This window comes from Gastrolobium bilobum, unplaced genomic scaffold (assembly GCF_033153095.1).
Source record: "Gastrolobium bilobum isolate Gb01-03AN ecotype WA unplaced genomic scaffold, APGP_CSIRO_Gbil_v1 utg13108, whole genome shotgun sequence".
In the NCBI taxonomy this organism is placed as follows: domain Eukaryota; kingdom Viridiplantae; phylum Streptophyta; class Magnoliopsida; order Fabales; family Fabaceae; genus Gastrolobium; species Gastrolobium bilobum.
The window spans coordinates 21487-42639 of NW_026896505.1; the positions used below are offsets into that span (position 1 = coordinate 21487).

At 33.2% G+C, this 21153-nt stretch overlaps 3 protein-coding genes across 3 annotated transcripts; 1 reads left to right on the plus strand and 2 right to left on the minus strand.

Moving 5' to 3' along the window:
* Nucleotides 1–1169: 1169 nt before the first annotated feature.
* LOC133300103 (transmembrane E3 ubiquitin-protein ligase FLY2-like) lies at nucleotides 1170–11625 on the plus strand. Its single transcript, XM_061499597.1, has 15 exons — nucleotides 1170–1691; nucleotides 3157–3229; nucleotides 3859–3986; nucleotides 4910–5025; nucleotides 6077–6137; nucleotides 6767–6833; nucleotides 6939–7016; nucleotides 7561–7715; nucleotides 7989–8048; nucleotides 8222–8315; nucleotides 9100–9267; nucleotides 9744–10072; nucleotides 10267–10383; nucleotides 10725–10889; nucleotides 11421–11625. The coding sequence occupies exons 1-14, from the start codon at nucleotides 1506–1508 to the stop codon at nucleotides 10824–10826; spliced, it is 1734 nt and encodes a 577-aa protein (XP_061355581.1). The 5' UTR covers nucleotides 1170–1505; the 3' UTR covers nucleotides 10827–10889; nucleotides 11421–11625.
* A 945-nt stretch (nucleotides 11626–12570) lies between these two features.
* On the minus strand, nucleotides 12571–13839 carry LOC133300090 (leucine-rich repeat extensin-like protein 4). Its single transcript, XM_061499586.1, has one exon. The coding sequence runs from the start codon at nucleotides 13837–13839 to the stop codon at nucleotides 12571–12573; it is 1269 nt and encodes a 422-aa protein (XP_061355570.1).
* A 1822-nt stretch (nucleotides 13840–15661) lies between these two features.
* LOC133300099 (ADP,ATP carrier protein 3, mitochondrial-like) lies at nucleotides 15662–19033 on the minus strand. Its single transcript, XM_061499594.1, has 4 exons — nucleotides 18902–19033; nucleotides 17869–18338; nucleotides 16912–17283; nucleotides 15662–16211 (listed from the first exon to the last, which is right to left on the minus strand). The coding sequence occupies exons 2-4, from the start codon at nucleotides 18313–18315 to the stop codon at nucleotides 15915–15917; spliced, it is 1116 nt and encodes a 371-aa protein (XP_061355578.1). The 5' UTR covers nucleotides 18316–18338; nucleotides 18902–19033; the 3' UTR covers nucleotides 15662–15914.
* Between the last annotated feature and the right edge of the window lie 2120 nt (nucleotides 19034–21153).

Genomic DNA, 21153 nt, shown 5'->3' on the forward strand with positions numbered 1-21153 from the left:
CATTTAACATGAGATTAGAAAAATTCCTACACATACATAATTCAAATGGGTCTCACCATAAATAAAAATAAAATATAAAAAAAATATCGCACGCAAAACGATTTCTCAAGTGTTTTCAGAAAAAAGAATATGTTTTTCTCTTTATATGGCATTAAAATAAAGGGTAATGTTTTCCTCCTTTTATATGACATATGCAATTTTCCTACACAAATACAAAAGTGGACCCATCAATTCTTTTACGTTTTATATTATTTTAAAAATAGTGGATCCCACAATTGGTTATTTCTATGACATGACTTAAGAATTTTTCCTACAACATAATATTTATTTTTCCCTAAAATAAAACTATGAACTTTTTCAACCTTTTTTGCGTAAGAGATTTAATTGCAGTTTTCTAACAAATGTTTACTAAAAGAAATTCGAATTGTAATTTTAGGTTGTCATTTTTTAACCCATCTTCAGGTCCAGGCTTTTTTATAATTATATTGTCTACAAAATTAATATTTTTGGATAAAAGTTCCCGCATAACCAGTATGAGTGTGATGTATAGTAACAACTTTAAATATTTCCTTAGATTTTCTATAGATATATCTAAAAAATGTAACACATATCCAGTTCCCGTCCAAGATGATTGGATAAAGTAGTTTTTTATTACTTACCAAAAAAAATTTGTTGGTTTTTTATTTTTTTCAAAAACCACATTAATCACGAAAGTAAAAGCCAGAGTCTTAAAAAAAAATAAAAATCACATTATATTATGGGTTTAAATGTTTAATATTTATCCGTTATAAAAATTAAATTTATCTTTTACATGGGGCTCGAGGCTCACAACAAGGGGCCTACGTAAGAAGAAAAAAGAAAAATAAAATAAATTCTCACACATTTTTTTTAAATATAACTTGGAGGCATTTCTACTCAATTTTCTTCTATCACCTTGTTTTTGGAGTATAACCTGAGAGTGCATTTGGATTACTATCACATGAGAAATGGTGAAACTAATCCTTAGAGATAGTGGCGTATAATTTTATGAGTATAAGAAATAAAATTGTTTTTAAAAAATATTTATTCTGATTGGTGCGTGAGAACACCTCCCACATGGCGCGTATATAACATCTATACTGTAGCAGACCAAAGCCAGCACGACCTACACCATACCGAACCTCGTCAACTTCTGCTTCCTAGTCCTTCAAAACCCACAATTTTTTTAATCCAAAGATATAATATTTTTGTTATAATAATTATAATTTTTTTAATTAGAACAACGTTAGCTACATTTGGTGAAAAACCGTGCTGGTGAAGGGAATTTAGTATCAAGTCGTTGGGCTTTCACTGTCTTTCTATCTCATCAACCTCTGTGACTCGTTATTTTGACCCGAAATTCGTTTGCTTGAGTCCTTTTGAAGCAACCCTTTTGTTTCTTAAGTTATTTCCTGTGATGGGTTTGGATTATTCTGTTGGATGACTGGAACTTAGTTGTTGAATTTTTTTTATTTTATTTTTTAGATATGGTTTGTTTGGGGTTTCATATGGTTGAGGTTGGCACTGAAAGATTGGAGCTTTGGTTGGTTATCAGGAGTAGAATGGGGATTTTGTTGAGGATTGCATTTGGGTGGTGTGTGTTTCTGTTGTTTCTTAATCCAGTGGCAAGTCTGAGACCCTTAAGGGATAGAACTAGCTCGTGGGGCGATGAGGTTTGTTAATCAATTTGTAATTTATTTCAGTGTTCTTTGTTGTTGTTTTATTTATTATTTATTTTCTTGACTGTGATAATTTGTGGGTGCAGAGTGTAAATTTGAACTTTTTTTGGGGTTTTGGCCTCAATTTTGATCATATCTTGCTTCCAGTTTAATTTTTGATTAGTTAAAGGTGTGAGGGATTGCTTTAGGTGTTACATTTTTCTTTTCTTTTTTTTGTGAAAGTGGAAGCATGAAATTTGGTGTTTAATGTCAGGTTAGAATAAAATAAAACAATATTGTTTGAACAAAGGACCAAAGGCGTTTGTGCATAGGTTGAGGAGAGATAGGTGTTAAGTTAATATGTTTAGAATGTCTAGAAGCGATATCAAATTAACCCTTAGCTTCCTTGATGACAGAATAACAGTGGAGACACACCTTGTTGTAGAGTAGTGAAGAACAATAAGAAACTGCAATGAAATAGTACTTGTGTTATTGTGTATATTCTTTATAAACTTATGTGTAAAAAAATATAGTTATATTTGGAGTGACTTAGTACCCCCTCTTAACGAAGAGCTATACATTTAAATTTATCCTTCATGTTTCACCGTGAAATTGCTGAAGGGTAGACAAATTTCACAAGACCACGTAACCAATTATCACTATCTTAATCTGCTGTAGATATGTTAATTGGAATTTCACACAATTGACAATCATAATTGGCACTTGTAAACAACATTACTTTGTTTTCAAACAATTCTTGGCTTCCAATTTTTGTAGTTGCCCACATTTGCAGAAGGTGTATTTAGAAATAGCTGAAACACATTGAATCTTAAAAGGGCAAACTTTGGTGCACAAGGCTCCCCAACTTTGCGAGGGTAGAGATGAGGGTTGATAGTACATAGTCTTATCTTTGTATTTTTTCCCAGACTTGAACCTATGACCTTTGGGTCACAAAGGAACTATCTCACCACTGCTCTTAGGCTCGCCCTCACCCTTATATTAAATCTTAAAATAAGAAAACAAATTAAAATATTTACAATTAAGTTTGTTGTTATGGTCCATTCAATTCTCTTCTGTGGTTTAGCTGTAAGATCGAGCGAGCATTAGAGCAGTGGTAATTTTCCTCTTTTGTGGCCGGAAGGTCACGGACTCAGGTTTGGAAACAATCCTTTTGCAAAAATACGAGGATAAGACTGTGTATAATCGACTCTCACCCCTATGCTAGCAAAGTTGGGAAACCTTGTGCACCCGGGGGGTGGGGGGGGGGGGGGGGGTGTCGCTCTTTTGCAAGACCCTTAGCATTTCCCCAAGGACTTTCATTTTACTTCAAGACATTAGCCTTTTGTGTTAACTTTTATTTAACTTGCCTAAACAGTGTGGCTTATCATCTAAAATCAAACATTAATTTCCTTGATAACTGATATTTTAATTCTTGAGGCACAATATATTCATTTGCATGTATTGACATTACTTTTTTCAGTGGCTTTTTACAAGAAAAGACGAAAGTGACTTAGGTCCATTTTCACAATGGAACATAACTGGAACTTACAAAGGTTGGTATTCTTTACTTACGGAAGTATATGTTTAGATTAACTGCTTTGAGGTATAATTTTGATCTGTTGTGCAAATGTTTGATGTAATCAGATGCATAATTTGATGGTTTTTATACTGTTAAGCTTCTGCTTCACGCATGGTTTGATGTCTGTTATGAGGATATATGATTGGATAATAAACTAAATCTGAGATATCACAAAATTACTCCTTCATAATATTATCACTTGATGAAAATTGTCTTTTCTGTGCCTTCTTGAATTTTTGAATGAGTTAATGTTTTTCATGAATCAAATTGTCTTTCTTGAGGACAAAACATGTTGCTATGATTCTTTCCTTTTTAATTAAGTTTATAAGCATTCTTAATTGACTACCACTGGACAGAAAACATAATGGTAAAGGGGCAGCATCTAGATGTAAAGTAGGACACTTTTTAACTAAATAAACTTATGGTATTTGGACTAATCATGTAAAATTAAAAGGAGCTTTGTGCAATTTATTGAAATATGCTTCATGTGTAAATGAATGCATGTTATCTTTAAACAAACTTTGTTCACAAATTTATTTTGGAATGAGTTTGTAAGTTTGTCTCAGTGCGATGATATATGTATGTTGTCCTCTTTCAATGTAGGGGCTTGGAAGTTTTTAGATATCACAAATGGCTCTGCCAAAATTCCAGATATCAGAAAAACAAATGGAAATTCTGTAATTGAATTAGTTAGTGCGCCCACAAAAATAACTGGTGTACATTATGTGCAGGTGAGATGTTGAACTATATAGCTACTTTCAGAAGGAAGTCAGCTTTCATATTAATACAATTTCTTCTTTGTTCTATTATGTATTTTAATATCATCTCTCCTTCTGATAGAGATGCTTCTAAGTTCTAACTTGAGTGATTAAATTTTATTTATTTATATTAATATTGTGAATATTTATTGCAATATCAATGGATTCAGTGGTTCTATTAAGTTAGTGAAATTCCAATGGAACTTGTGCTCTTAATGTACTGAAGAATTAAGCAAAATATCTGCTTTCATTCTGTTTTTCCTTGCTGCATATGTTATTCCATCTCAATTTAGTTCAGTATTCATTTTCAAGATGTCAATTTAGGGTTAAGTGTTGTACTACCAGTACAAGCCCAGCCCAATAAAAGTTCTAACATAACAATTCTCCTAACACATGAATAACTCTAATATTCTAACACAGTATACAATGGAATGCATTAAATAGTTGGGTGTTTTCTTGTAAATCAACCAGTCAAACCCATCTAATGGGCCTTATGCAGTGTAGTAAAAAACTTTTGTATTGGTATAGTGAGCTTTTATACATATTTGTATGAGTATACGTATTCATATTTCAGGGGTAGAGAGGATGATAATCTATACAGATCCTAGAGCTGCTGGGGATCATATTTTATATAGTCTCTGTCACTGTTTCTGAATCAAGTGTATTTTGAATGTCTGTTTTTCATGCTTCTAGTGTATGTGTATATGTATGCATTTTATCATAATTCAATCTAGGGCTGAACACTATATTTTTGAGATCATAAAACCAAATACATTACCCTTTTGTCACACTAAACAATAATATGTTGTTTTAGTGAAAATTTATAATCTTTTCAGTCATGTCAAATGCTTATTCTTCTGAAAAAAAATATTTCTCTTTTCATGCTTTTTTATCAGGGGGTAGTTATATTCCATGATGTGTTTGACAACGAATACAATGTTGGTGGTGCTCAAATCAAAGTAGAAGGTGTATATATATGGCCTTTTAGACAGCTTCGACTGGTAGCCAACAGGTGAACACCAGTACAATTTAAGTTTATGTGATACCTTATTTCAGTCAGATTCCTTATTGCATTGAGACTGTGAGAAGGATCTCTTTTTACTCTTTTTTGGGATAAATCCTTTTATGCATAACATTTTGCAAGTTTATATATGATAAATAATGCCTTTTTTTTTCTCTTCCTCGTGCAGCACTGTTTTTAGCTAGAGGCCTTGGAATTTTAAAATGAAATAGGCGTACTGATTAACAAATATGCATCTGGCAATTATAATGAAATAGCTTATTAAGTATAAAGTGCTATTTCTGCATTCAGAACTTGGCAATAGCTAGTATTTGAGAACATTGGTCTAGAATAAAACTGATTGTGATTGACTGCTAGTAAAACAAAGAGTGACACATGAAATTAACTAAGAAAGCTCATTTTTTTTAAAGTAACATAGTAAATGAAAAAAGGGGGCGAACTGGAACAGTGGTAAAACTGTTCCTTCATGAGTGAAAGGTCATGGGTTCGAATCTAAGAAACAGCCTCTTTGCAATTATGCAAGGGTAAGGCTGCGTACAAGAATTTCCTCCACCCCACACTCGCTAGTCGGGTTTAACGGGGAGTGTTTTTTTTTTTTTAACATAATAAATGACAGAAGGAAACCCCGGTAGTACTAAAAACATGCCTCATTTCACTAATCTAGGATTCAGCGGTTTTTAATTAATTTTCATTCCCTCTCTGTCAGATACATTCTGACTTGTAGAAGTTATCAGCAGCCTGAAGGATCTTAATACACTCTGTTTTGTATTCTAATGCGGTAGATTATGAAATAGTTCTGATTTAATCTTATTTATGTTCTAGCAGAGCTTGCTTTACTTTTCTCAGTATACCCTGTTGAGCATACTTTTGCTGACAAGTTCAGATTTGTTATCATGATTGTTTAAATTTTTTAAATTTCTTTTCATCCTATTTTGGTGTTGTATCTTGAATCAGTTTTTTTAATGGTCTTTACAATTGAAATAGTGATAATAAGCCTTTAATATTCAAATGCTCTTTACAATACTGCACTTTCCTATTGCAGTGGAAAAGAGGGAGGCCTGAATCAGGATGAAGATTATATTTTATCCAACCCATATCATCTGGTATTGCATCTTTCTTGATGTTTTATTTTTTGTTCACATTTGTTACTGATCAACAATAATCTTTAGCAACACGTCTGATTTTAATGATAAACAAAAACATGTTTGTTATTCAGTATAATTCTTATTGCATGGAGTCCTAGAATTTCAGTAAGAATGCTGCTATGAAAATTTGTGTTTCCTTTTCATGGGCTTGATTTTATTTGGCATCATAAGCTTGCCAGTTAATGCTGGTCTTTGTTTTGGTGGCTATCATATTTTCTTTAAAATTATTTGAATTCTGAATTCTGCTGTAATACACTTCTACCAGGGCCTGTGGTTTGTTCTCTAATAAGATTTCGTTGTTTGAAGTGTATTATTGCAGCTATCTATCTAAGAACTGACTATATTATAAATATCCAAATGTTAGAATCTTTCTTATCTCCTCAAGAACTTGCTTGAGTAAGACCACATGTGGGTTCTTTAGAATAGGGTATGGTGTATTATTTCAAAAAGATCATTTGAGGAGAGTAATAGCTAGCAGTTTCTCATAAAGGATATGTGATTGCAAAACAATATGATCTTTGTTTTTCTTGGGAGTACAATGAACATTCAAAGTTCTTAATTGCTATATATATGGCTTCTGTACACAGCTTGGAGTTTTCTCATCTCAAGTATTCCAAGAATCTTCGCGGCACAAGTTGTGGAAAAGAAAGCATTGTAATTTTTCTGCTTTACTAGTATACTTTGAAGAGATTTTTTCCTTTTTTTTCTTTGTTCATGTTGTACTACTGACTTGCTATGTTTTTTTTGCCCTTAATGCAGCTCCATTGCATGGCATGGAGAAACATTGTAATGTAGAAATTGCTGCACAGGTTTCACGCTTGTCATCATCAAAACATGGTACTTGAGTTTTCTCAGCGTATGAATACTTTCTATTCCTTCTTGTTTTTTTATCAGTGTATGAATACTACCCTTTCAAAGAGTTCTTCTGCATTGATGAATTTATTTATTTATTTATTTTCTTGTTTAGAGGGGTTGCTTATCCTCCTCTCTTGCATTCTTTCTCTCTTCTTTCTAATAAAATGACTTATTTAGTTAAAAAAATAAAGTTTGAATGACCATGTTGCAATGACAATAGGAAACTTCTGATCACATTTAATATTACAATTGCTGATTACAAGGTTTTAAATTGTGGCTGTGTTACGGTTGTTGCGGGCTGTTGTGGCCAATTGCGGCCGATGCAATCCATATTCATGGCCAGATGCATTGAGGCGGCCATGCAACTGAGATGTTGCGGTGGCATCATGTGATGCTGTCTATATTTTAAAACACTGGCTGATTACATATGAATTCTTGCTCTCTCTTTTTTTTCTTTTTTTTTTTAAGATCCTTTTAGAGCATTATTATGTGATTTACCAACTTGTTATATACTTTCTTATAAAAGGGGAGCATGATTCTTTTCGGCTAGAAGGGTTAATGGAGAGTCCATCGGTGGATGACGATGGGGACTGCTTCTCACCTTTACAATTAAATGCAACATCTATTAACATTGAAGTCTACTATAATAAAGCAGTGAACTATACCTTGATGGTTACTTTTGTATCCTTCAATCACCAACACTCTTTCAACTTTAAAGTAGCGTTTGGCACATGGAAAGAACAGAATGGAATGTTTTGTTCTCTTCTCCTTGATTCCACCCCTTTTAATGGAACCAAACTATATCCTCTATGTCCAGTTATGTTTTTAAAATGCACAAACATAGAATAAAACTCATATATTATGTTCCGTTCTGTTCTAATATGTGTACCAAACTCTACCTAGGACTCTTTTATTGTCCATTACTCTGTGAGCTCCTTAATGTACATATACCAGGTCTCATTCTTGCAAGTTCTTCTATTGATTCGGCAAATGGAGCATAGCAACACCCAATCTGTAAGAATTTACTTCAGAATTTAATTTGAAGTTTTACATGTTGTAGATTTAATAAATTGAATTAATATAACTGATTCAATATTTGAATGAATGTACTGGACAATATTTATTTTATTATAGTTTATAAATATATGATTATAGAAAACAAATATGATTCATATATACCTTTGCAGGGGGCTGCTAAGGTCTCAATATTAATGATTGGTCAACAAGCTATAATGGATGCTTATCTTTGCCTTTTACATCTGACAGCAGGAATACTAGTTGGTAAGTTTTCTAGGAATTTTCATATACTCACTTGAGATTTCTCTATGATCAGTTCTCTCTCTATCCTCCTAAACTTATCTCTTGTATCCTTGTATAGTTTGAGATACCAGTTTTGGGGTGAGATAAACTATTAAAGGATCCTTTCTAATTGGAAGAGGGCCTAAAGTATTTTTCTGTACCCTTAATTTTGTTTTTTGGCCAGCAGGCTATAACGGTAGTTTATCTAAGCTATGTGTATACAAATTTGTATAAGCATGCCCACACACACAGAAACAAAGGAGCATGACCCATAAAAAGAAGATATCAATCTTGATATTGAACCCAATATTCATTGGAGATTGATACTTGAATGCTCAGAAATTGTCTACACTTTCATTACCACCTTGCACCTTCAAAGTTCAAGCCTAATCTTTTTTACCTGTAATTAATCCTTAAAATCAAACTTTGTTCTGTTCTAAACTCTATAATTTGCAACTTTTAATTCCTAGAGTGCACAAGAAAATTATAATGCACGGGTTCTTCAAATCTGTGCCATGTCAAGAGATCAATTGTTTTCTTTTGGCTCATAATAGGTTAAGAAGATTATAAATTAGTTTGCAGTAAGTTATATGTTCAAACTTCTGTGCGCTCATCGTAACCACAAAAGAAGATTAGAATTATATTTTGTTCACAGTAATTGCATTATTTTGTTATCATTGTTACAATAGACGTGACTTGATTGGTTGGTTATTCTCTTTTACTAAGATTGTATGATTAGTAATTGTTGTTACTTCCTTTCATGCAGAATCCTTGTTCAACGCTTTTGCAACTGCTGCATTTTTCAAGTTTGTGGTTTTCTCAATATTTGAGATGAGATATCTCCTTGCCATCTGGAAGGCAAATAGGCCTTCGAGTAACGGTGAAGGTTGGGAGATAATGAGGCGCGAGCTTTCAGTTTTATACAGCCGTTTCTGTAAGTACTCATTCAGAATTAAAGTTTCTGTCAGGCAATCTGATTTTGTGATCTCACCACCGTGAGTTTTCCCTTGAATCATTGGTTCCATAGGATCCATAATCATGTTATGTTATTTCCTTTACTGTTGAACTGTAATAGTCACTCTACTTCTAAGGACCCTGCTGTTTTGACATCTTTGAATTTCACTTACTGTCAACATGAACCTATGAACTTCAAGGATGCATGAGCCAAGGGTAGCCATGTTAAAATAAGCACAATTTAATGACAAATATCTCATCGTATATTAATTATCTGTTTTCATTTGGGCTAGCCCGCCTTTGTACCTTAGAATGTCCTATTCAAATATTTTCTATTCCACTCTAGTGTGCATGCATACAATATAACTCTAGTTATATGTTTCCAGTTGCTTCAGCCTGTGCAAAGATTTCCTTGTATGATTCATGGCTCAGATCTAACTGTTTAACTTCTTGCAGATGGGATCCTGTTGGGAGGCATTCTGCTCATGTATGAGTTCCATAATTATTTGAGACCTATTCTTCTTCTTGTATACTCCTTTTGGATACCTCAGATAATCACCAATGTTGTTCGCGATTCGCGCAAACCATTGCATCCTCATTACATCTTGGGCATAACTGTTACTCGGCTAGCAATCCCATTATATATTTTTGGTTGTCCTAACAACTTCGTTCGGATAGAGCCTGATCAGAGCTGGTGTGTTTGTTTAGCTGTATTTGTTGTACTTCAAGCTGCAATTCTCCTACTTCAGCACCATCTTGGGTCCCGATGGTTCATTCCTCATCAGGTTGGTTCATTCCTCATTAACTGAACATGCATGACAATGTGGTTGCATGTTATCTTTTTTACTATTTTGCATAATGCTGCAATATCATGTCATGAATCAATTCTCCTAAAAGCTTGAACTAACGGGTGAAGGCACATGAATGGTTTTATGTTATATTTCTAATACAGTCTAACTTCTATCTTCATGATATGCAGATTCTACCTGAAAGATACAGCTATCATAGGAGGTTTGCTCAAGATACAAGTCATGCCACAGACTGTGTTATTTGCATGACAGCCATTGATCTTGCTCCGCGATCCAATGATTGCATGGCATGTCAATATAAACTTTGTCTTTTCTAATTAATCTTTACAATAAAATCTGGATTTTGTCACGAACCAACTCTCCCAAATATTTAAGTTGTTGAGGAATGGTTTTATTATGGAAAATATGTTTCTCATATTGCATCAGACAAAATTGTCTCATGCACACACACACACACAAAAGTGGATGTGACCCACTTTTTTCTTTCACTCTCTTTTACTTAGTGGGTTCTATCCACTTTTTTGTGTATTGCATGAGATAAAATTATCTCATGTAACATGAAAAACATATTCCCCTTTTACTATATGTCTAACAAAGTCTAATACATCAAGCTGTTATCTTAACACAGGTGACTCCTTGTGATCATTTTTTTCATTCTGGCTGTTTGCAAAGATGGATGGATGTAAAGATGGAGTGCCCAACTTGCCGGCGCCCACTTCCACCTGCATGAAGAGATTTCCACTTTGTTCATATCAGTAGGATCAACTGACACTGCCCAACTTGATAATTTTCGGTAATATGCTTAGTGGCATCCAAGATGTACATTATTTTTTATTCTATCTTTTGTCTAATGTACATTATGCAATTTTATAATTTGATTTTTCCTCCTGATTCCAGATGTTAAGAATATATATAATTTTGAAATGCAATGAACATAACCATTTTTTTTTCTTTTTTAAATATGAAATAATGGAATGATCAACTTACACTGATATAAAAATAACAAATTTACACTCGTTATTAATCATTAATTTCAATTCCATCTACCGGCTCGTGTAACTAGTAAATTAGAGTCGTTAGATGCAAATAAAATGAGCGGCTAAGATTGGATATAAGATTTGTTATTCTCATACCAGTGTATGTTTATTGAACCTAATATATTATTATTACTTCTACCCCTTGTGATTCCCGTTCAAAACTGAAATTAAAAATTATTTCTTAGTTTTCTACTCTTTGCTTGCCTTATCTTGAGTCTAATGCCAATCAGTAACATGGTTTGAGTGTTTAGTTTGCATTTTACAAATTTTTTTCTTATGCTTAACAGGTTGGGATAGAATCCATATTCAGTATAATTGCACCTTCAGTACAAGGCTGAAACACTATACTTCTCATAATTGTATCATGCGGCATTGGTTTGTAGCTGATTCAACATCAACATCAACTTATTATTTTAGGATTTTTTTTTTTAGCTGATTATGTATCAAAAACGCTGTATATTAGAAATTCCAATAAGATAATCTTTTAAATTCCATCCTTAGCGTTAAGTGCATCTCTTTTTTCTTTTTTTTGATAAACAAGTGCATCTCTTTATTTTACATATGCTATGATGTCAGTATGAAGTTTTAGTTTAAATCACTCTTGCGTAGGTTCAAGAACTTTCTGAGTAAATTTAAATAGATTCTTATAATTATTATTTTTTTTTTAAATTAATTGGTTCCCTAAACCTACCTTACTATTTAGCACTATAGAGGTCCAAATAAAAAAGTTGAAACTAAGGGAAATCAATTATAAATTTTAAATTTTACAGATATATTTGAATTTTTTTTTTTTTCAAAAGGACACGGAACTAAAAGTAATTTAACCAAAATTTAATCTCCTGTAATTAAATGTTATATTAAACAATTGAAATAAGTACAATATCACCTTTAACTATTTTTTATTCGCATAACTTCAAATAATTTATTGATATTATAAATTTTTACTTCTGGATCATAATTAAGTCATAAAGTTCAAAGGGAAGAAAGTTGAAGATTTCTCATTGGAATTCAATCAAAGAAGGCGTTTTTCTATCAGTGGTTTACCTGGAGCCACCAGCTGCATGAATATAGATATAGACTTACCAATTTAAAAATGGAAAAAGGGTTTTAGGTTTTCTCCTGGAGAATGATGGTATGTCATTTTAGGGTTTGGGAAACATATATATGAAGTTTTGGAAATGTTACTTTTCTCTTTATAATATAAAATTTCCTAAAATACCATGATTTTTTTTCTCTGAAACAATATCATTTTAGGGTGGCTGAAGATAATCCAAAAAACACTTTCCAAGGAATAGGACGTATCATAATACATAAAATAGACATATGGATTTAACACACCACTTTAAAAATAAAGTATGTACAAGGTAATTGATTGCCTAACTCAAATATGGACTTTATTTTTCCTATTTATATCAACATAAATGCATGCTCATGTGATCATGGGTAGCTTGGTGCAAGAAGAGGTGCAGAAACAGGCATTGATGCAGGTGGGATAGCCACGGAACCAGCACTGATATTGGTTCCAAAACCATCCTTAGGACAGCAAAGTTCATAGCAGTCAACAGGGTGCTCAAGTTTGGCATCACATTCCTTTTTGCTCCTTTGCAATGGCTTCTCTGGCAAACAGTTTCTACGATCATCAAACACTATATGCTTTGATGTCAAGTTCTGACAAATACCCTCTTCTTCACAGAAGAAGTTATAAGAAAATGTGAAGTTTGCCAAGCTTGGCAACTCACAAATTCCCATAGGGACTATGCCACTCATCATGTTATGGCCAAAATTAAGCTGCTCTAAATGTGACAACCCTGCAAGGCTATAAGGTATGGGACCAACAATGTTGTTGAAACTCACATCCAATACTCTTAATTTGTAGAGAAAACCAACTTGCTGTGGCAAACAACCTGACAAACTGTTGTTGATTAAGACAAGTTCTTCCAAAGTGTCAGCAAAGTTTACAATGCTTTCAGGCAAACATCCTCCAAATTTGTTATTAGCAAAGACCACAACAGAAGCTGAGCTTTGGCCTAGATTTGTTGGAATAGAATTTGTGAAGCGGTTGTTATTAACAAAAATAGCATCAAAAGTTTTGTTGAAAAGTTGAGGAGGCAATGGCCCTTCAAATTCATTGTAACGAAGGTCAAGATATTGGAGGCTAGGAAGGGAAAGAACAACAAAAGGAAAAGGTCCAACAAATCTGTTGTTGCTAAGATCAAGCTCATAGAGTAGAGTAAGATTGCTTAAGGTCAATGGAAGGATGCCACAAAAACGGTTGCTATTAAGGTGGATGAGTGCAAGGTCAGAGAGTAGGCCTAACTCATTAGGTAGGAACCCAGCTATGTCTCCGAAGTTAAGGTCAATGCCAGCTACAACTGTTACTTTAGGGTCATCTAGAGATGGAGCACAGTATACACCAGTATAGTTGCAAACTGAAGGACCTACCCAATTGGTAGTGAAGTTATTTGGGTCTGAGTAAATCACACGTTTCCATGCTTGGAGTCCAAGAAAAGCACGGTGAAGCCTTGGGTTTAAAGGAGGATTTTGGGTGTTGTGGTTCCTGTTATGGTGCTTGTGCTGGTGCTGGCGGTTGTGAGTGTTGGCCATAATGTGCTTTGCATTAAGGTTGTTGAAGAAACAAGACAAATGCAGAAAAAGGAGGAATAGCACAAAAGTGGTAAAGGAATAAGAAGATGAAGCTGAAGCCATTGTGAGATTATGGTAATGACTAATGAATGAGTGAATCAATCAATATATGTAAAAAGAGTAAGCACTTTCACTATCAAGAGAGAAGGGCATAGTCTTTTGTTTAATCATGTTGTCTTGTTCATGTTCAGATTAGTACAACCCAAAATGGTTACAAGATGATAAGCATCCAAAGCTGAAGCATTATCACAACAACCCGTTATAGGGATGGTTAACAAAAACCTACGAAAAAAAAGCTGGGGTTATAGGTTTCTTCTCTAACCAATGAGTTTCTAGATGCCAAGCATCATGACAGGGATGAAAGATATGGCTTGTAATTACAAAGTCCACAGTGTTCATGATTTTGTTTGTACTTGAACTAGAAAACTTGAAGAGGAGGACCATGCGCATTACAAGGACTTATCTCCTTCCATGTAATTTTCATAGTAGTTTGAGTGGTCCTAGAGAAGGACAGCAGCAGAAACTCTTTTGAGAAAATAGGTTTCTTTAGACCAAAGGAATAACAAGGAATTTTGAAAGTGCACCAATTAGCTTCAAATATTCATATCATAGTCTTATATGGCGACGACCCCTGATTGAAGATTTTATATTGGTGGGTCTTTAACTCATGGAGAAAGAAATTGATTACTTTGACTATTCTAGTGTGTTACACAGAAATCATTTTCTCTTGTTCTTTCCAGTTCAAAGGTTGAAGTGACAAAAATATTTTGTGTTCAAAAAAAATAAAAATAAACCAACAATTCCAATTTTTTTGGAGATTGTTTTATCTTATTGTGAGCTATCGAAATTTGTGTTATCTTCTTTTCATTTTTTAATTTTTTAATAAGTGGTGAGACCTACCACTTGTTGTGTGTCTGTATCTATAGCATGAGAGATGTTATATCATGTTACATGAGAAAAGAGAAACCCTACGTTATATTAACAAATGCTTGAACTAGTTGTATGTATTATTTTAGATGAAAATATTAGCAACATTCTCAAGCAACAAATGGCATTGCATCATTTTTTTTTATATTAAGGAAATTTGGAATACGTTGAGTTACTTATTATTATGATATTGTCACTGATTATGAAATCAGAGGTATTTTGCATCTATTTGGTATATGAAGCTTAAACCTTTTTTTTTTTTTTTGGCGTTAACTTACATAGACTTGACTTCCATTGGTTTCCTATGGAAACCAACTTTGTCACAACAAACACAAAACCAACTCGAATTTGAAATACTAAAGGCTTTAAACTCAAATGAGTTGCATTTTAAAAAAGTGAAAGACTAATAACAAAATATAACTGAAGATTTAAACTAATCTTGGCTCACAGCCGATTATAGTAATCATTCTATTCGTAGATTTACTTATCACAACCCCACTTCTACAACTTCCACCCCAACTCTTCCCAACTAGAATTAAGTTTGAGACTATCAAAAGGGACTTATTTCTCTAAATTAAGTTTAAAACTATTACTTATAAGCCATTAATTTAAGACGCCCAAATGCCAGTTGAAACTTGCGCATGGTTTCAAGCATAGACGCTTAAAATAGGAAAAATGCTCATTTTAAGCTTTTTTTTTTGCAAAAACTTATTTAATTACTATAAAACTTTTCAACAATTTAAAATTAAAAAAACAATACCTCTTTAAAAACACACACACACATAGCAGACATTCCCTAACAAAGAAAAGGAAAAATCAATCATGCAACAACGTTCGTAGTAAACAAACATCATAACTAAGCTTGAAGCGAGTGTGACAATTAAAATTCTTCATTCAAACTTCAGGACAACTAAAATCGGAACCGTCCACCACATAATAAAATTTTTAATAAACGGGCTTGAACGAAATAAAACTTTCATTAGACAGAATCGAATTTCAACCAAACATGAGTAGTCAAAACGATAGTCTTAAATTCAATCAAAAAGGGGGTCTCAAACTGCACGGACTATAATAAGCCCATGACATGTGACGAACAATTAAAATTCATGTTCGCAAAATTCGGGAAAACAGCAGTATCAGTGTCTTGCATCCAAAATTATTCAAATGAAAAAGGAATCAGCATAATTATTGCGCGTAATTGTCGTCATCATTTAGCCGCCGCCAGAACCATATTTCTTTCCAAACATGATGAGCTGCAGCTTGTCATAACCAGCAAGCACACCAGCACCAGCAACAGCACGTAATATGTTTGCACCAGCACCTTTGAAGAGTGACTTTGTACCCTCTTTAGCGACGATAGTTTGGAATGCATGAAGAGAGCTGTTGTACTTCACAGCTTCTCCAGAAGTCATCATCATTCTTCTACGCACAGTGTCAATGGGATAAGAAGCCAAACCAGCACCAATTGTGATTGCCCATCCCAAAAGGAAACTAGCAAAGAAACTATCCTGTTAACAAGAAGAGTGCCGTAGGTAAGAAAACAAAAACATAAAATCACGATAATGTGGGGGGGGGGGGGGGAGATAGAGCAAAAATATTAGCACAAATTCCAAAGTTTGGTAGTCATAATGGATAGCATCTATCAATTATGATAATGTTTAAGAGAAATTGTGTTGTGTATAGGCATTTCTAAAAACAGTTGACAAATGTTAATATGCTAACACGTGCTAAATATGCTAATAAATCTGGACTAGTATTCTAAAAGTATTATTTTTAAGGGAAATCATTATCTCCTTCTACATGAGATAAGAACTTTTTCCTACACAAATTCGTTTTCCGTGCCAATTAATTTTTCTTTTCTTTTTTAATTTAAAATGTGGGACCCACATTTAATTTATCTCTACTTTTTTTCTCTCCTACTATCCTACAACATAAGAAAATATGCACCCTATTTTTAAACTATGTTAAACCCATCAAAAAACTTCAACCGATACAATCACAAAAGGTGGTATTTATATTCAACAATTATATATATTTAATCAAGACTAGTGTTCTAAAAGTATAGTTTTTAAACAAATTATTTATACTCAACAAAATAATGCCTAACAAACATAAATCCAAAGTAAAATGAGCCCAAGATGAGTAGGATTAATCTAACACAATACAAATTTAGAAAAAACATATTTCAGATTAATATTTTGTAGATACCTGCAGCCCACCAACCAAAACAACTGGTTTCAGAGAATCATACATTCCGAAGTAAAGACCGCGATACACTATAATTCCAACACATGAGATGTTGAATCCTCGATAAAGACCAGCAACGCCATCAGACGCAATGGTTTTCTTGTAGACATCAACCAAGCCATTAAACTGCCTCTCACCACCCTTCTTTGCAGCCTTTGCATCATTTGCCAAACGAGTACGGGCAAAATCCAAAGAATAGACAAATAAGAGGGAGGAAGCCCCAGCAGCACCACCAGACGCCAAATTCCCAGCAAACCATTTCCAGTAACCATCTTTGTCTTTTTTAAAATTGAAAAGCCTCTTGAAGTAATCCTTAAAAGCAAAGTTCAGAGCCTGGAAGGAAAAGGAGGAAACACCAGAAATACATTTACATTTATCACAGTCAAATAAAAGAGAGAAAGTGTCTCTTGTGAAGGGATGTACATAGCAAGAAAGCTATGACTAGATATTATCTTAAATCCTTGCCCTTCAAAAATATAAGGGAATCAGAAAATGGAATAATGCAACATGAACAGCACCTAAAAGAGACAACAAATGTGCAGAGTCATTAGACCGCATGTGCATTTTTGTTTAAAAAAAAAGTTTTGATGTAACACTGCACAGATCTAGAGGAAAATCCCATGGTACAGAAATAGGAGTGAGACTGAGTTTATATATGGGTAATGTACAAAGAAATTGAAGCAATACAAAAGAATACTCAAGCATTTTCAGAAACTATGACTGTTAAAACAATAAAATCAGATGTCACACGTTTAAACAATATAACTTGACCACAAATTTTCTTCTTTTTAACAATGTTGCTATTTTTAGGAAACAAAAGTGACCACATGTATAATTTCTATAGGAAAAAGTATAATGAATCCAGCCATCTGTGAAACTCTTTAAAATCATTATACAAAGAAAAAGTCAGATCATCACCTGAGTGGGGAAGTATCTGATAACATTAGCAGTATTGCCTCTCCAAAGAGCAATTACACCCTCATCCTTCATGGTTCGAGCAAAACAATCACCAATGCCCTTATATGGCTCAGATAACCGACCAGTTTTGATCATTTCATCCTGATTTTGGATAAGTAATTTGACTCGCTCAATTGGAGCAGCAGCAGTCTTCGATACTGCAGCAGACACTCCTCCCATCAGAAAATCCACCATAAATCCAGAGAATCCTTTCTCTGCCGGAGCGGGAACAGTAATCGAAGGTACAGGTGACACCATGGCCAAACCAGAAGACTGCACTCCCCCATTGAAGTAAGCACCAGACGTGGAATAATTTCGGGTGCGAAAGTTGGGGCTAAGACTGGACATAAGATAAGACTTTCCAGCTAACTTCTGAACAACTGATGGATGCTGCGATCCATCAGCCATGATTGCAATCTAGATGATATAACCTGAAAACATTCAACCACAACAATTAAGTCACAGATCCATGACAGAAAAGTAAAAAAAAAACATCATCTTGAAAGAAAATCAAATACATTTATATCCTTATACACCCCAAATCTAATCTATAATTGGCAACTCTTGTTAAATTGAAACACATATCAACAAAACAAACGATCTATATAAACACACATAGTGAACACAAGTAGAAACACAAAACACAGATAACCTATTCTTCAATATAGTGTCTTAAATCACTCAGTCAAACATTTTCTTCTTTGTAATAACACTGCAATTACAATACATCATACACTTTGCCTAAGTAAGCAAGCATAAATTCACATCGCTACTTAAAAAAGGGAATTGATAAAAAGTCCTCAACTTTAACAGTAGCAGAATGAAAAATTTGACTAAGCAACCATTACTACAAAGAGACGATCGAATCGGAAAATCGAATACCACAGGAACTAAATACAGAACAGAACGTAAAACAGAACACCAAAAACAGAAGCAAAATTATTGAGAAGGAAAGAGCAGAAAGTGGATGTGTTGAGAAGAAAGAGGGAATCACCTCAGTTCAGATCGCGAGGGGAGGGAAGGAAATGATAGCGAGGATATAAATGGGAGAACCGAATGGAGGAATTTAGGGTTTTAATTTGTAATGACGATATTACCCTTCCCAATTGACCTCAACATTTTATTTTTTTTCCGGCAGAAAAAACTGAAGGGTTGTCTGTACGCGCATTCCTTACAGAAATTTTAGTAAATTTGTCTGCAGCCCAATGGGTATTGGGTCCGCCAAAGGTCATGTAGTTTTCAATCCTCTAATTTGCGACTTTCGTTTACATCTAACAGACAGGATAAAAAAAAATTTTGAAAAATAATTATTATCGAAATGTAGTTAGAAATATATTTTACTTAAATGTTACTAAAAAATTATTTGGTATACTTATATATTCCCAATAAATTAAGTTAATTTTATCGAGTTTATATTTGATTGGTTATGAAAGATTAGTGGAAAGTGAAGTTATTTTATCAAAGTAACCCCACCTTTATCTACATATCGTACAAATTGAAGGTCAATTTAGTCCACATTTTCGCGCTTTAATTTTGGTTTCCCCAAACAGTCAACAATTCTACCTATTTTATGAATCTCTCATTTGCTAAATTTATCACCACATAAATATTTTCCAGGAAGCATATTTGGTCCGGGAAGTTTTGAGAATTGAGCTACCAAACGTTGAATACTTGGTTCCCTACCATGTTTTCCTGTGATTTCATAAAAAAGTCGCATACCAAACCGCCTGTAAGAGATTAATGTTTGTCCAGATATAAAATTATCTCATTTTAGTTAAAATTATTATATTATATAACGAGAGAAACAGGAATTATTTTAGATGAGAGGTTTTTTATTAAAATTTAAATATTAAATAAAAAAGCATTAATTTTAATTAAAATGACAGTTCTTTAAAAATACAAATATTTTTCCCATTAATTAATGTTTGAACATAGTTCAACAAAATATAATTATTTATACTCAATTATTTTTATAATTTTTTAATTAATTAACTGTCAAAGTATGATGTAAAAATAAGTTATTAGTCTATTATTTAATCTGTATACCTTATTAATTAATAAATAGTAAAATCAAATTTATTGGTTTGAAATCGTATATACCAAATGCTGTGCACTAAACTTCTTGTATATATATTTTTTTGTTTGCATGGGAAAGGAAAAACAAAATAGATTGGACAATAATAGATGTTACAAAAATTCTATTTTTAAAGAAATTAAGCATAATTAATATAGATCATTGCTAAAAAAAATTCTATAGATTTACCTATTTCATTTTTTTATATGAAAATATGCTAAATTGATAAGCACAATGGAATTTCCCGATTTCACATACCTTTAAAAATTACATCTTATTTCTCTACTAAGAAAAATGGCATCATATTTAACACAAATCAAACACGAGTTAAACTTTATTTCTCTAAGTACAACCTACACTTTGTCGGTGACTTCTATATTATCGGACAATGTAAAAACGTAGTGGTCATTTGTGTATACTTCGATACTTTAAATCATTAAGAACTTTTTAAAAATTGTGTTCAGATGATGGAAATAATTATATCATGATGCATATAACAGAGATAAAGTAGTGGGGTTCATTAATTTTTCTTTTTCTTTAAAAAAAAAATAATAAATCTTATCATCTTATCTCTGTTGCATGAAAGAATTCACTTGAAAGTGAGATAAATAAATCCCTCCATTTAAACTGCGAAATATGTATTTGATTTCAAGTACTATGAAAGTGCCTAGTGTTGAATATAAAATATAGAAATTCACTTGAAATGCCTAATGCTAAAATGGCTCACGGACTCAGTATTCTTTGAAAAGAAAAATCATTCTTATTTTCCTCAAATTATGCTTGATAATTGACAAGATCTCAACTTCAACATAACCAGTGAGTACAAAAACGTTGCAGCCAAAACGTGAGAAGATTGCTAAATGACCACTTGATCGGTCCAATGGATATTGGCTGGACTTGATCACACACAATTGAATGTGAAGGATGTTGATGAAGAGAATGAGAGATGGCAAGTTAGCTTGCCAAAATGCTGGGATGCTTGGTGAGATGGTTGGTCAGCACTTTGCGTATCTAGGCAATTTGTGAGTGACTGGGCCACCTGCAAAGCATTACGACGCTCAAGTCAATTTAGTATTCAAGGAGGTTCAAGTATTCAAAAAAAGGTATCATACATGAGCCAAATGCCTCTTTATTTATAGTGTTGAGCATATAAAAGTTGTCTGTTATAAAAG

What these genes read in the sequence shown, in the direction of transcription:
- LOC133300103 (XM_061499597.1), top strand. Translation starts at nt 1,506, where the DNA reads ATGGTTTGTTTGGGGTTTCATATGGTTGAGGTTGGCACTGAAAGATTG. An exon ending in GTTGTGGAAAAGAAAGCATT is followed by an intron (nt 6,834 to 6,938) that starts GTAATTTTTCTG and finishes CCCTTAATGCAG; the next exon opens with CTCCATTGCATGGCATGGAG. An exon ending in CTTGTCATCATCAAAACATG is followed by an intron (nt 7,017 to 7,560) that starts GTACTTGAGTTT and finishes TTCTTATAAAAG; the next exon opens with GGGAGCATGATTCTTTTCGG.
- LOC133300090 (XM_061499586.1), bottom strand. Translation starts at nt 13,839, where the DNA reads ATGGCTTCAGCTTCATCTTCTTATTCCTTTACCACTTTTGTGCTATTC.
- LOC133300099 (XM_061499594.1), bottom strand. Translation starts at nt 18,315, where the DNA reads ATGGCTGATGGATCGCAGCATCCATCAGTTGTTCAGAAGTTAGCTGGA. An exon ending in TCAGATACTTCCCCACTCAG is followed by an intron (nt 17,284 to 17,868) that starts GTGATGATCTGA and finishes TTTTCCTTCCAG; the next exon opens with GCTCTGAACTTTGCTTTTAA. An exon ending in TTTTGGTTGGTGGGCTGCAG is followed by an intron (nt 16,212 to 16,911) that starts GTATCTACAAAA and finishes TCTTGTTAACAG; the next exon opens with GATAGTTTCTTTGCTAGTTT.